This window comes from Oncorhynchus nerka, linkage group LG7, assembly GCF_034236695.1.
Source record: "Oncorhynchus nerka isolate Pitt River linkage group LG7, Oner_Uvic_2.0, whole genome shotgun sequence".
NCBI lineage: Eukaryota > Metazoa > Chordata > Actinopteri > Salmoniformes > Salmonidae > Oncorhynchus > Oncorhynchus nerka.
Window position 1 is genome coordinate 60,689,029 of NC_088402.1, and position 16,466 is coordinate 60,705,494.

The 16,466-nt window shown below is 42.3% G+C and overlaps 1 protein-coding gene across 1 annotated transcript in view; it reads left to right on the forward strand.

Moving 5' to 3' along the window:
* The window catches only part of LOC115132106 (phosphatase and actin regulator 3-like), a 54,812-nt gene that overhangs the window by 33,031 nt on the left and 5,315 nt on the right, over positions 1-16,466 (forward strand). Inside the window, exons 4-7 of the mRNA XM_065020679.1 lie at positions 4,351-4,571; positions 7,710-7,929; positions 8,509-8,750; positions 9,100-9,253. Of these exons, the coding sequence (XP_064876751.1) occupies positions 4,351-4,571; positions 7,710-7,929; positions 8,509-8,750; positions 9,100-9,253 (837 nt within the window). The remainder of the gene's footprint in view (positions 1-4,350; positions 4,572-7,709; positions 7,930-8,508; positions 8,751-9,099; positions 9,254-16,466) is intronic.

The following is a 16,466-nucleotide window of genomic DNA, read 5'->3' on the forward strand; positions in this document are numbered from 1 at the left end:
CTTGATGTTAGTTGAGAACGACAGGGTGTTGTCCAGGATCACGCCAAGGTTCTTAGCGCTCTGGGAGGAGGACACAATGGAGTTGTCAACCGTGATGGCGAGATCATGGAACGGGGCAGTCCTTCCCCGGGAGGAAGAGCAGCTCCGTCTTGCCGAGGTTCAGCTTGAGGTGGTGATCCGTCATCCACACTGATATGTCTGCCAGACATGCAGAGATGCGATTCGCCACCTGGTCATCAGAAGGGGGAAAGGAGAAGATTAATTGTGTGTCGTCTGCATAGCAATGATAGGAGAGACCATGTGAGGTTATGACAGAGCCAAGTGACTTGGTGTATAGCGAGAATAGGAGAGGGCCTAGAACAGAGCCCTGGGGGACGCCAGTGGTGAGAGCACGTGGTGAGGAGACAGATTCTCGCCACGCCACCTGGTAGGAGCGACCTGTCAGGTAGGACGCAATCCAAGCGTGGGCCGCGCCGGAGATGCCCAACTCGGAGAGGGTGGAGAGGAGGATCTGATGGTTCACAGTATCGAAGGCAGCCGATAGGTCTAGAAGGATGAGAGCAGAGGAGAGAGAGTTAGCTTTAGCAGTGCGGAGGGCCTCCGTGATACAGAGAAGAGCAGTCTCAGTTGAATGACTAGTCTTGAAACCTGACTGATTTGGATCAAGAAGGTCATTCTGAGAGAGATAGCGGGAGAGCTGGCTGAGATGCTTTGGCATGACCTCGAGAGCAGTTCACACCAGATATCCCAAGAATATTGCAGAACCGAAACAGTTTTGTAAAGAGGAATGGTCCAAAATTCCTCCTGACCGTTGTACAGCGTTGATCGGCAACTACAGAAAACGTTTGGTTGAGGTTATTGCTGTCAAAGGAGGGTCAACCAGTTATTAAATCCAAGGGTACATACTTTTCCCACCCTACACTGTGAATGTGTACATGGTGTGTTCAATAAAGACATGCAAGCGTATAATTGTTTATTAGTTTAAGCAGACTGTGTTTGTCTATTGTTGTGACCTAGATGAAGATCCGATCAAATGGTATGACCAATTTATGCAGAAATCCAGGTATTTCCAAAGGGTTCACATACTTGTTCTTGCCACTGTATAATGACACAGGATACGGTAGTCGCAGCAGTATGATGAAGTCTAAAATCATCCGTATTGCTTTCGCCTATCCAGTTTAGAGGGTGACTGATGTTTTTTGGGGGGTCCGATTCCTCAACCCCCAAAAGAATTTGGGACAAAACTTAGCGATTCCGATATCTGCCGAGATTCTATTTTATGCCAGAGAAATGAAAAAGTTCAATTTTACACATGGAATTCATATAAATTGCCATCCAAAACAGCAATTGTCCAAGAAATATGCGTACAATGTGGATTTCTTACATTGTGTAATTAAAGACGCATCATGATAATGGCCACAAGTGTTCAGATCAGCATGAGATTCCCTTTTTTTGTCCTATTTATTGAAAAGCAGTTATCGGTGGAGTTATCTTGACTTGATCTGAAATAGGTGCCGGTACTGTTTATATTTAGGTGCAGGAGCTCCATAATATTTTTGAACAGGAGCTCAAGCAGTAGGAAATGTAAGGTGTCGGTACTCAGCTCCGGTGAGCTCCTGCCCAAGTCGAGCACTGGGTAAAAGGCCAATATCGGCCGATTAATATTGGTGAACCAATATATTGGTCGGGCTCCAATCCAGTTAGATTAATTTTTGAGTAATCACTGTGAGGGGGCTATGGAATTTGACTAAATCATTTAGTGTTTATTTTTTAGGCATATCAAGGGGATTTAGAAAACAATGTTATAACCACCATTTTCTTTTTTGAAAACAATTACGTTTTGACAACTTTACCATAGACTATTACAATATACAGTACCAGTCAAAAGTTTGGATACACCTACGTATTCAAGTTTAAAAAAAAAAATGTTTAAACTATTTTCTACGTTGAATAATAGTGAAGACATCAAAACAATGAAATAATACATATGGAATCATGTAGTAACCAAAACCGTGTTAAACAAGTCAAAGTACATTTTTATATTTGAAATTCTTCAAAGTAGCCACCCTTTGCCTTGATCATAGCTTTGCACACGCTTGGCATTCTCTCAACCAGTTTCATGAGGTAGTCAACTGGAATGAATTTCAATTAACAGGTGTGCCTTAAGTTAACTATAAGAATTTCTTTCCTTCTGAATGCATTTGAGCCATTCAGTTTTGTTGTGACAAGGTATACAAGATAGCCCTATATGGTAAAATACCAAGTCCATATTGTGGCAAGAACACCTCAAAGAAGCAAAGAGAAATGACAGTCCATCATTACTATAAGACATGAAGGTCAGTCCGTATGGAAAATTTCAAGAACTTTGAAAGTTTCTTCAAGTGCAGTTGCAAAAACCATCAAGCGCTATGATGAAACTGGCTTTCATGAGGACTGCCACAGGAAAGGAAGACTGCAGAGGATAAGTTCATTAGAGTTAACAGCCTCAGAAACTGCAGCCCAAATAAATGCCTCCCAGAGTTCAAGTAACAGACACATCTCAACATCAAATGTTCAGAGGAGACTGCGTGAATCAGGCCTTCATGGTCGAATTTCTGCAAAGAAACCACTACTGAAGGACACCAATAAGAAGAAGAGACTTGTTTGGGCCAACAAACACGAGCAATGGACATTAGACCGGTGGAAATCTGTCCTTTTGGTCGGAGTTAAAATTAGAGATTTTTGGTTCCAACCTCCATCTCTTAGGATGATCTCCGCATTTGATGTTCCCACCGTGAAGCATGGAGGAGGTGTGATGGTATGTGGGTCCTTTGCTGGTGACATTGTCAGTGATTTATTTAGATTCGAGGCACTCTTAGCCCTGCTGGCTATCACAGTATTCTGCAGCGATACACCGGTTTTTCAACAGGACAATGACCCAACACACTTCCAGGCTGTGTAAGGGCTATTTGACCAAGAAGAGTGATGGAGTGCTGTATCAGATGACCTGGTTGGACCGCAGAGTGAAGGAAAAGCAGCCAACAATTGCTCAGCATATGTGGGAACTCCTTCAAGACTGTTGGAAAAGAATTCCAGGTGAACCTGGTTGAGAGAATGCCAAGAGTGTGCAAAGCTGTCAAGGCAAAGGGTGACTACTTTGAAGAATCTCAAATATAAAAAAGATTTTGATTTGTTGAACTACATGATTCCATGTGTTATTGCATAGTTTCGATGTCTTCACAATGTAGAAAATAGTAACAATAAAGAAAAGCCATGGAATGAATAGGTGTGTCCAAACTTATTTTAATGGACAAAAAAAGAAGCTTTTCTTTTTTCAAAAACAAGGACATTTCTATGTGACCCCAAACTTTTGAACGGTAATATATAAGAAAAGCTTCTTTTTTTTGTCCATTAAAATAGCATAAAATTGATCAGAAATACTGTGTAGACTTTGTTAATGTTGTAAATGACTATTGTAGCTGGAAACGGCTATTTTTATTTTTTAAATAGAATTACGTAAATGGGCATCTGGCAGCTTCATTAAATAGTACCTGTAAAACACCAGTCTCAACGTCAACAGTGAAGAGGCGACTCCGGGATGCTGGCAAAGAAAAAGCCATATCTCAGACTGGCCAATGAAAAGGTTAAGATGGGCAAAAGAACACAAACACTGGACAGAGGCACTCTGCCTAGAAGGCCAGTATCCCGGAGTCACTTCTTTACTGTTGACGTTGAGACTGTAATCAAACCCACACATGCTGATGCTCCAGATACTCAACTAGTCTAAAGAAAGCCAGTTTTAATGTTTCTTTAATCAACAACAGTTTTCAGCTGTGCTAACATAATTGGAAAAGGTTTTTCTAATGATCAATTAGCTTTTTTAAATTATAAACTTGGATTAGCTAACACAACGTGCCATTGGAACACTGGAGTGATGGTTGCTGATAATTGGCCTCCGTACGCCTATGTAGATATTCCATAAAAAATCTGCCGTTTCCAGCTACAATAGTCATTTACAACGTTAACAATGTCTACGCTGTATTTCTGATCAAGTTTATATTATTTTAATCAACAAAAAAAGTGCTTTTCTTTAAAAAAACAAGGACATTTCTAAGTGACCCTAAACTTTTGATCGGTTGTGTGTGCGTTTCTTATAAATATGATTCACAGTGGCTATTTTAGATGTATAAAAGTCCCTCAAAATGAACCACATGATACTCCCACGACCCACTAGGGAGCAGTGGAGACATCTGAAAACAACCACCAGTGGTGATGAAACGGCATCATTCATCACTGACAACTGTCACTGTAAATGTTGTCCTGGCATTACGAGATTAAACTTCGATTAAACTTAATTAATTGAACACGTCTTTCAGTGGCTGAGCCTCCAGGGGACTGTGAGCCAGAGGGAAATAGCAGTCAAAATACAGAGGAAGAGGGAGAGGAGGAGGCACAGCCTGGTGCCGACGCTTCTGAGGAGGTCCAGGAGGGAGGAGAAAAGACGGAGAGGCAGGAAGAGGAAATACCTCGAGGAACCACACCACCTCCAGTAGCGGCCAAACCGGTGATGCCACAGATGAGCAGTGGCGATGGTAAGAAGGCTAGTTAAGTGTACCAGGGTTGGGGTCAATTCGAATTGAAGAGAGTCCATTCAGGAAGTGAACAGACATTCCAATTCCAAGTTTTCCTTAATGAAAAGCATTGAGAAAATGTGGAATCCGAATTTCAGTTTACTTAATTAATTAATTGATTTGAAATGGAATTGACCCACAACCTGATGGTGTACTAAGAGAGGACCATAATGCACACTCCGAGGAGTAGTGTGGACCCCACATGTACAAACACACACTCACAATACATACAGTGCCTTCAGTAATTATTCACACCACTTGAATTTTTCCTAATTTTGTGTTACAGCCTGAATTTTAAAAAATTAGAGATGTTTTTGTCACTGTCCTACAGACACAATACCCCATGTCAAAGTGGAATTATGTTTTTCACAGATGAATTAAAAATGAAAAGCTGAAATGTCTTGCGTCAATAAGTATTCAACCCCTTTGTTATGGCAAGCCTAAATAAGTTCAGTAGTAGAAAGTGCTTAAGTCTCATAATAAGTTGCATGGACTCACTCTGTATGCAATAATAGTGTTTAACATGATTTTTGAATGACTACCTCATCTCTGTACCCCACACATACACTTATCTGTAAGGTCCCTCAGTCGAGCAGTGACAGATTCAACCACAAAGACCAGGCATGTTTTCCAATGCTTCGCAAGGAAGGGCACCTATTGGTAGATGGGTAAAAAGCAAGTGCTTGAAGAATCTTAAAAGGAAAAATGGGCAAATGTTGCACAATCCAGGTGTGGAAATCTCTTAGACTTACCCATAAAGACTCACAGCTGTCATCGCTGCCAAAGGTGCCTCTACAAAATATTGGCTCGGGTGTGAAAACGTATGTAAATGAGATATTTCATGTTCAATACATTTGCAAACAATTCTAAAAACATGTTTTCACTTTGTCATTATGGGGTATTGTTTGTAGATGGGTGAGAGAAAAAAAATGATTTAATCCATTTTGAATTCAGGCTGTAACACAACAAAATGTGGAATAAGTCGAGGGGTCTGAATACTTTCTGATGGATCATACCTGTACGGCCAACACAAGATTCGAGCTCACGTTAACAATGACAATTCGTATTCCAAAAACTAGCATACTTACTACCATTACCTGGTTTAGGTTGGCAAAGGCGACACTACTTCAAGTCTCAGGCCAGGTGGCAATGTCACCACAGGATGGCTAGTAGCTTATTATCTTTGTAGCTCAGTTGGTAGAGCGTGGCGCTTGTAACGCCAAGGTAGTGGGTTCGATTCCTGGGACCACCATGCATAAAATGGGCTCCCGAATGGTGCAACGGTCTAAGACTGCATCTCAGTGCAAGAGGCGTCACTACAGTCCCTGTTCGAATCCAGGCTGTATCACATCCGGCCGTGATTGGGAGTACCATAGGGCAGCGCACAATTGGCCCTGCGTCATCCTGGTTTGGCCGGGGTAGGCCCGTCATTGTAAATAAGAAATTGTTCTCAACTGACTTGCCTAGTTAAATAAATTAAATAAAAATGTATGCACACATGACTGTAAATAACATACAGTTGAAGTCGTAAGTTTACATACACCTTAGCCAAATACATTTAAACTCAGTTTTTCACAATTCCTGACATTTAATCCTAGTAAAAATTCTCGGTCAGTTAGGATCACCACTTTATTTTAAGAATGTGAAATGTCAGAATAATAGTAGTGATTTATTTCAGCTTTTATTTCTTTCATCACATTCCCAGTGGGTCAGAAGTTTACATACACTCAAGTAGTACTTGGTAGCATTGCCTTTAAATTGTTTAACTTGGGTCAAACATTTCAGGTAGCCTTCCACAAGCTTCCCACAATAAGTTGGGTGAATTTTAGCCCATTCCTCCTGACAGAGCTGGTGTAACTGAGTCAGGTTTGTAGGCCTCCTTGCTCGCACACGCTTTTTCAGTTCTGCCCACAATTTTTCTATGGGATTGAGGTCAGGGCTTTGTGATGACCACTCCAAAATCTTGACTTTGTTGTCCTTAAGCCACTTTGCTACAACTTTGGAAGTATGCTTGGGGTCATTGTCCATTTGGAAGACCCATTTGCGACCAAGATTTAACTTCCCGACTGATGTCTTGAGATGTTGCTTCAATATATCCACATCATTTTCCCTCATTTACATTTACATTTAAGTCATTTAGCAGACGCTCTTATCCAGAGCGACTTACAAATCCTCATGATACCATCTATTTTGTGAAGTGCACCAGTCCCTCCTGCAGCAAAGCACCCCCACAACATGATGCTGCAACCCCTGTGCTTCACGGTTGGGATGGTGTTCGGCTTGCAAGCCTCTCCCTTTTTCCTCCAAGATAATGATAGTCATTATGGCCAAAAAGTTATATTTTTGTTTCATCAGACCAGAACACATTTCCCCAAAAAGTATGTTAATCTCTTATTAGACGGAACACGTCTCCTTCCTAAGCGGTATGACGGCTGCGTGGTCCCATGGCGTTTATATTTGCGTACTATTGTTTGTACAGATGAACGTGGTACCTTCAGGCATTTGGAAATTGTTCCCAAGGATGAACAAGACTTGTGGAGGTCCACCACTTTTTTTTTCGGAGGTCTTGGATTTTGTTTGATTTTCCCATGATATCATGGGAAAGGCACTGAGATTGAAGGTAGGCCTTGAAATACATCCACAGGTACACCTCCAATTGACTCAAATGAGGTCAGAAGCTTCTAAAGCCATGGCATTATTTTCTGGAATTTTCAAAGCTGTTTAAAGGCACAGTCAACTTAGTGTGTGTAATCTTTTGACCCATTGGAATTGTGATACAGTGAATTATAAGTGAAATAATATGTCTGTAAACAATTGCTGGAAAAATGACTTGTCATGCACAAAGTAGATGTCCTAACTGACTTGCCAAAACTATAGTTTGTTAACAAGAAATTTGTGGAGTAGTTGAAAAACAAGTTTTAATGACTCCAACCTAAGTGTATGTAAACTTCCAACTTCAACTGTATAGTAACACTAGTGCAAACAGCTAACTAGCTCACATATTGTACATAAACAACATATTAAAGGACCACACATCCATACACACACACACGCACCCACCACTAAACTAAAATCTCTTTGTCTTTCTCTGCCTCTCAGACCCATCCGCTGTGCCCTCACACTTGGTCAACTCTTTCCTGCCCAAAGAGCCGCCTAGGACTCCCGAGAGCCTGGCCCCCATGGTGGCCCTGCGAGGGTCTGTCTCCAACCCCTCAGGGTCTCCTCACCTCGCCAATATTATGCACCTTCCCATGCCCCCTAGCTGTATCATGGAGGAGCTACAACGAGCCTTTGCCTCAAAGGCGAACCGTCAGGAAAGGTGAGCAGCACAGCCCATTCACTGCAAACAGACACATAACCTCACCATTATGTGACGGGGAGTTCATGTTGTCTCATGTTTTGGAACTTAAAGCCTGTAGGTATAAGGCTTTATAACTTGTTATAAGCATGTATGAGCCTTTATAATGTCTTAAAATAAGGCTTATATTATATGTCTCTCTATGTATACATGCTCATGGCAAGTCTTTACAATGCATTATAACTGGATAATAATAGTCATGGGAAGGTGCATAATATTGAGGACGTAAGGAGACCCTGAGGCCACCATGGCGGCCGGCTTTTAAGTAAAGTGTTATTTAATCCCTCATTGATGTTATAGTCGATTTCAGTGTACATCCGCCATGTTGCATGTTCACTCCCCCATTGAAGAATCCGGTGATCACTCCAATGGTATATTTACGTAAATGCTCACCTACTGTCTCAATGTTAACTCCTACCTGTATGTTACCTTTCAAATGGACCTGCACTGCCATGCTCACCCATCCATAAACCCCCCTTGTGCTGTTAACCCCTGTGCTGTTAACCCTCATGCTCCCTCCTCCCTCCTGTGTTCCCTCAGTGTGCATGGGCCTGCTGAGCTGGGCTCAACCCCGTGGCGGCGCTCTGATGGGCGACTCTCTCGCTCCTCCAGCTCGGAGAATCCATCGATGGCGAGCTGCGGCGTTGTCGACTGGCTACACCAAGCAGAGAGGAAGAAGGAGGCGGAAGAGAACAAGGAGAACATGCGGCTGGACCAGTGCTTCTCCGACGCCTCGGGCCTCCCCCATGATCAGGATGACTGGAACGACTCCGTCATCTCTGGTGGGTCTTTTCTTAAAGGAAAGATTACATTCAACGATTTCCACCAAATAAACAACATTAATTATATCCCCTTTCCCAAGTGATATATAACAATTCAAAAGTAGACTTTAATTTTTAAACATTCTAACTCCTGGGCTCAACATCGGGGGGGAAACCAGACGAAGGGTTGAGACGGTTGAACGGCGGTTACAGCAATTTTAAGACATTGTTTTTGGGCATTATGGACTCTCCTAAACTTGAGACCTGCAAGTGATTTGAGGTTTGAGTTGAATGTGCACATTTTAGGTTAGGTTTCTGCCCTGTGAGAGCAATCTCGAAGTGATCGCTGACGTCCTGTGTGTGTATGCAGGTACACTACCTCGCAGGCTAAGGAAAGAGCTCTTGGCGGTGAAGCTTCGGAATCGACCCAGCAAAGAGGAGCTTGAAGACCGGAATATCTTCCCAGCGCGGACCGAACAGGAACGTCAGGAAATACGCCAGCAGATCGAGATGAAACTCACCAAGTAAGTGGTGTCATCTTCACCCACCCCTTTCTCAATGAATCTTCCCTTAATTCCTCACATCCTCTCGCCGCCTCCTCTAAAGGCGCTGGAGAAGAAGTCCAAGAAAAGGGACCTTGGACCTTCTCCAATATGGTTCGGAATCACGCAAGAAGATAGGATTCAAGGAATAGTGGAATTTATAAAAAGCCCATCTAGATCACATCCAGTAGGCCTACTGCAAGGACCCCCTTCATTTTCCACATATTTCCTACCCTTTAGTGCCCTCAAACTCAACTCTAGACCTTGAAGCCAGTTCCACTGCTTGTTTTCATTGTTCCCCTCTAATCAGGGACTGATTTAGACATGGCACGTCAGGTGGGTGTAATTAATTATCAGGTAGAAGAGAGAACCAGCAGGCTCAGGCCCTCGTAGGGTAAGAGTTGAATACCCCTGCTATAATGGATGGATGCAAACCTGGGTTCAAATACTATTTTAAATATTTCAAATACCTGCCAGATGGGAAGGGTTTCCAGTTTCGGAACTATTCTACTGGTCCATTTTTAGCACAGATAAAGTAGCTGAAATTATTTAAAATAGGACTATTATACCGGTCCATTAAGCACAGAAGGTATTTGAAATGATTTCAAATACTACTTGAACTCGGGTCTGGATGGACAACATGAACCTGAAGGCTCTTTTGGGACATAAGACCACACTATTGATATTGATTGTGTATAAAATGTCAATGTAAATACAGATAGAAATCTGTGAATGTCCACGAGAGAAGAGTCTGAACAGTGATAGAAAAGGATGAAACTATACGCTTACTGGTAGTGGCAATGTTGGAGTCGGTGGGGGTTTTAGAGTGGAGGTGAGGAGGACAATCTGATTGAGGAGAATTATCCTCTCGCCTTGCATTGACTTGATTTGCGTCGCCCCGTGTTAATCTGGCATTGTTCTGTACATCCTTTGGAATCAACGCTTGGACTTGGCCAATCCTAAATAGTGTCTCTATTGTGTTGGAGGGATTTTAAAGCAGCCAATTGCTAAACCTGCTGATTGACCAAATCAAGGTTTTGACAAAACCAATCCTTAGTTGAGGGAGTGAGATGAGTAATTACACTCAGTGGTTTCATGGCCAATTGGAGTAAAATCCTGCAAACTCTAAACTTCATTGTTGACGTGGTTATACAAGTAGAATGTGGCGCACTGTGATAAAATACCCAGATTCCTTCTCAAGAGCAAAAACTATGTATGATTTCAAGAATGCTACTGGAGGGTTAGAGATAAGAAATAAGGAATCGTGCATTTCCATTTTTCTATTGACTCCTTTTTGTTGGTGTACTGTCCATGCCATTTCACACAAGACATTCAATCACAGGAAGTTATTAGAATTTGAACACAACCTCCAGTAACAGTCTTCGCTATGTACAGGCCAGGGGGGCACTGTAGATATTAGCATATGGACACGAGACTTCCAGAATAGTAATGGAACAAAACGCTTCTCTAAACCAATAGTTATTGTACTGTACTGTTTCACATTAGCGGACAACCACAACAGTTCGGTATGAGTACAGAATGTAAAGGCATTTCAGGACTATTCCTTCACACCAATGTGTCAAGCTGGGGTACACCACTGTGTTATGTAACCAGCCACATATTATTATATATTTTTTTAAATCTTATTTTTAACAGGGGAAACTTGAGACCTAGGTTTCTTTTACAAATGTGCCCTTTAATAACGCAGTCGAGTGCGACTCACCTTCAGAGAAAGCGATTTAACAGTAGGAGACTCCCAGGAAAACAATCGACCTCGGGCTATTTTTAGTTCCGCTCAAACTAACAGGATACTCAAATTGTAATTTTTGTCATAGGACAACAAGAGAATGTATTCACTACCAGCTGCAAACAAACACCTTATGTAAAAGGCCACGTCAGAGCAGCAGTGACAGCATGACTTGTAAGAGGCATGCGTAAGAGCCCCAGGGTCAGGCAGTGTGCTTTGTGAAGACAAAATTCCTCTTGCATGGGAGTGAGATGTGGAGCTGTCTGAGGAAGGTCGCATTGAGGTCGCTATTGTAGGCTTGTCACACAAAAGAGCATAGATGTAAAAACTAGCATCAAACATAATTTGCTGTGTGATTTCATTGAAAGGGGTGCACACAATGCAATTGCGAGTTGTATTTGTAACTGAATAATATGCCTTCCATTCTATTTGAAATATGATCGTTATTTTGCTCACTGCTCAATGGTCTCTGCCATTTTGCTTGTGCAAAATGCTGTCCTAAGTGTGTAAAGAACTGCATCCCAATCGGGATCTTTGAAACCAACTGTGTGTCCTATAGGCTATGTGTACTGAATTAGACCCCATTTGAGATGAACTGGTAAACATATTTCAGGGGGACCACTATACCTCTAACATTTCTCCCCCTAAATGTCTGAGTTTTGACCGTTGAATTAAGCCTGATTTATGATGTGATTTGGAAACTAGAATCTGCACACACAGTGGGCCTCCAGGACCACGAGTTGGAGACCTGTGTGAGCACTGTGGAAGAGAACTCACAGGAGCATAGGGCACCACCCAAGCAGTCGGTCCCAATTTGTTCCCTACATCTTCCCCCAGGCCCTCTGATCTGAGGCCTACAGATCAGAGATTTTCAGATCTGTTCAGTGGAAGTGATATGATGGAAGCAGCACTACATTGCTCCTACCTATCCAGACCCTTCAGATCAGCAAACATTGAAGGGTTAGGACCAAGGGGTAGCGGTAGGGAGTGATTTCGGACCGGCTGTAGGGACGCTTATCTCAGTATACGATCATTTGTGCTCCCATCGTCTAGTCAGTCAGGGCTGTGGCGGTCAGTCAGGGCTGTGGCGGTCAGTTAGGGCTGTGGTGGTCAGTCAGGGCTGTGGCGGTCACAAACGTTTAGTCAGCCGGTGATTGTCAAGCAACTAACTGTCCGTCTCATGGTAATTGACCATTAATTAACACAAATATTTAGTATCTCCTGGCGTCCACTACAAGCCACTGATGTTGACCTTTTAAAAAGTCTAATAAATCCATGTAATATAGCCTACACCTATCACAATAAATCCATTATTTATTTTAGACAGGTCTAAAGAAGCATGATATGAAGAAATATAGTCTATTTCAGAAGAACAGAATAGTATGCTATGCCAAATGGCTGTGGGCTACACTAGTTAATTTAGCAGACAAGATTTTCTTAGAATTCCGTGGCATTATTTTATAGTTTGAAGAATTGAATAAAATGGGAAGGATATTTTCTCCAAATGATTTGAGGGAGTGCGCACATGTGGTTATTCTGTTTTGAGAGATTAACAAAGAAATCGGTACTCCTTTATGCTTCATTTTAGAGGTATTAATGTAACTTTAGTTGTTCTACAATCGTTGGGCGATTTAAGTTTTGAATTTTAATACATTGTTAGGCTGCATGTTGTGACTAATGAAAAGTTGCATGAAAGGCATGAGCTCTACTTTGTCTTTTGTACAGGCTGTAACACTACATAAGTCACTCAGTCACAATTTGACAAGCACTTGATAATGCCTCGAATTTCACGGCGGCATCCTCTTTGTGTGGCATAATGCACCTTAAAAAAATCCATGCCTTTTCAGGCCAGTGACTGTTGTGCCCTTCACGCTCCATCACGTGATCGGGTCTTTCTCACAGGCTACAAGTGAAGATGGCAGGTATGGGGCGACAGGTAGCCTAGTGGTTAGAGCGTTGGACTAGTAACCGAAAGGCTGATCAAATCCCTGAGCTGACAAGGTAAAAATCTGTCGTTCTGCCCCTGAACAAGGCAGTTAACCCACTGTTCCTAGGCCGTCATTGAAAATAAGAATTTGTTCTTAACTGACTTGCCTAGTTAAATAAAGGTAAAATAAAAAAAGACATCAGGGACGCAACTGTGCACGTCCTTATCCAATTCCGAGGTGCATTTTGAAGATATTGGAATAACTGTCCGCATTTACTTTTCGTCAGCCAACAAGATGAGTAGGCTTAACATACAGCAAAAGCATTAGCCTATGTCAATTTTCTATCCCCCATAGTACAAAGGTCGACGTATTCTATTCTGTGTGAGAATAAATCAATATTCTAAACTAGTTTAAGCTTAAAATAGTCTGGGACAGTTGTGGGATGCGATAGATCCCAAATTAATACAACCACTAGCATCAACTTTTTTGCTTAAAATGTTGATAAATGATTAGGCTATATTATTCACCTTAAGCGCAGCAATGCGCATATGGCAGTAGGCTATAAGCACGAATGTTCCATTAGCGGAAAACATTTAGAATGGACAATTATCATGCACCTATATCAAAACGGGCAGCTAGAAAAATTAATGTCATCTATGCACTTAAATAGCGAATGGAGGACGCTTTTCCCCGTGGTTTATTTTCATGCCAGCCATGTAGGCTATACTCCTGTTGTAAATATAAGCAATGTGCTTAATATTAGGAAAGTTGAAAAATAAACATAGTAGGTGTCACACCTGATTCTGCTCCCGCTCCCTGGCGCTCGTGGGCGCCAGGCTCCCCAGCATTACACACTCCTGCCACCATCATTACGCAAACATGCATTCCACCCCCGTCATGCGCATCAGCAATTATTGGACTCACCTGGAATCAATTACCTCTCATTACCTCCCCTATCTCTGTCTAGTTCCCCTCTCTGTTCCCTGCTTCTGCATTAATTGCCGTTTTGTACCTGTGTGTTGATTCTGTTCTTGTCTTGGTCTTTGTCTGTTTCCTGATTTAAATGTTGACACCCCGTCCCTGCTTCTCATCTCTGGTGTTGGTCCTTACAATCGCTCTAGCCTAAAGAAAGCTGATCCTCTTTTTAGTAGAGGCCATCACTCTGTTTTCTTGCGCAATTGCATAGCCTATTGAAATGTTGCACAACATGACCTCATGGGCTCTCATGAAGTGTTTGATTACATTGTCTAAAACATTTGCATTGATGTCAGAGTGATTAGAGGGACAATAGAGTGCTGAGTACCAGGCAGTTAGCAAGTTTGGTAGGCTACTGATGACCATCAGCAGCATCAGAGCTTGGAAAAGCATAACTATCATGACTAAACGGTCACGTGGAATTTGACTGCCTTTGACTGCCGGTATGGCAGTAATTCAGTCATCGCAACAGCCCTAGTCACAGTTACCTCCAGACAAAACAGAGACCACATGAAAAGGTCCACTGCAAATATTGAGACTTGCAAACATTCTGATTCACACGCTAGAGTAGTCATTTATTTGAGCTGCTTATTCCTTCTTTACGTGGTAACACTAGTAGTATACAGTGCATTCGGAAAGTGTTCAGACCCCTTCCCCCTTTTCCATATTTTACATTACAGCCTTAGTCTAAAATTGATGTAAATAAAAAAAACTCCTCATCAATCGACAAACAATACCCCATAATTACAAATCGAAAACCGTTTCATTTTTTTTTTATTACAAATATAAATACCTTATTGTATTTAGTGTTCAGACCCTTTGCTATGAGACTTGAAATTAAACTCATGTGCATCCTGTTTCCATTGATCATCCTTGCAACTTGATTGGAGTCCACCTGTGGTAAATTTAATTGATTGGACATAATTTGGAAAGGCACACACCTGTCTATATAAGGTCCCACAGTTGACAGTGCATGTCAGTGCAAAAACAAAGCCATGAGATCGAAGGAATTGTCTGTAGAGCTCCGAGACAGGATTGTGTCAAGGCACAGATCTGGGGAAGGGTACCAAAAAAATTATGCAGCATTGAAGGTCCCCAAGAACACAGTGGCCTCCATCATTCTTAAATGGAAGAAGTTTGAAACCGCCAAGATTCTTCATAGAGCTGGCCGCCCGGCCAAACTGAACAATCTGGGTAGAAGGGCCTTGGTCAGGGAGGTGGCCAAGAACCCGATAGTCACTCTGACAGAGCTCCCCTGTGGAGATGGGAGAAGCTTCCAGAAGGACAACCATCTCTGCAGCACTCCACCAGACGGAAGCCAAACAGGATTCTCTGGTCTGATGAAACCAAGATCGAACATCTCTGGAGAGACTTGAAAATAGCTGTGTAGCGAGCCTCCCCATCTAACCTGACAGAGCTGGAGAGGCTCTACAGAGAAGAATGGGAGAAACTCCCCAAGTGCAGGTGTGCCTAGCTTGTAGCGTCATACCCAAGAAGACTTGAGGCTGTAATCACTGCCAAAGGTGCTTCAACAAAGTACTGAGTAAAGGGTCTGAATACTTATGTACATGTGATATTTAAATGTAAAACTACTACTATTAATATTAATTTGCAAAAATGTCATTATGGGGTATTGTGTGTAGATTGATGGGAAAAAACAATTCAATACATGCCAGTTTGCTGTGTATGCTCCATATTTTGGTGACACTGCACTTTTTTAGAGAAGGGAAAGCCCAACTATATTTAGCCCTGAAGATGGCGGAGAAGAGGGAAGCTTAGCGGAGGAGTAAAGCATATTTCCCCAGAGTACCCTTACTGAAAGGCAAAAAACAGTCCATCACTCTCGGTTTAGATCTCCCTAACGGCTCCGAGCTTAGATTTAATTTAAAACATTTCCTAGTCTCTCCAGATAAGAGAAACTGCCAGTTGTGGTGGGAGCAGAAAAAAAGATGCTGTCTTAACTTATCACTGGGATAATGACACATTCTGTCAGGTTATTTCACACTGTGATAATGGTCTATCAATAGTGCTCTCTGCCATCCACTTCTGCTGCTACGGCGGGGCTATTCTTAGCTCAGATACTATTGAATAATGCATCCCGGTGCACCTCTCTCTCTTTCTCTGTGTTGTTGGGGAGAAATGGTGGGGAAAGTGCAATATACAGTAGGCCAGAATGCAGATGTTTTTTTATTTTGAAGGAGAGTGGAATTCCAAACTCATTCCTATTTTTATGACAGGATGGGAGAGAAGCAGTGAGACCAAATATAGGGCAGAAATGAGTAGCGTTTATGCCGGGATAGAACCGGGATCCCCGCTGCAGGGGAATCGGGCCTATATGGTTAGAGAAGCGAGAGCGTTACACGCTTGACCAGACTCCGGGCCAGTAAAAGATGTGTCTTGCGGAGAGCTGGGTTACTGTGACTGCTCACTGCAGTCTGGCTGTCAATTTGTGGTTGAAGGATAAGAGACCTAATGCCTGCTTTAACCGACTACTCAAAGTTGACTTTCCTTTTCTTTCCGGGCACGACTAGCATGGCTTTATATT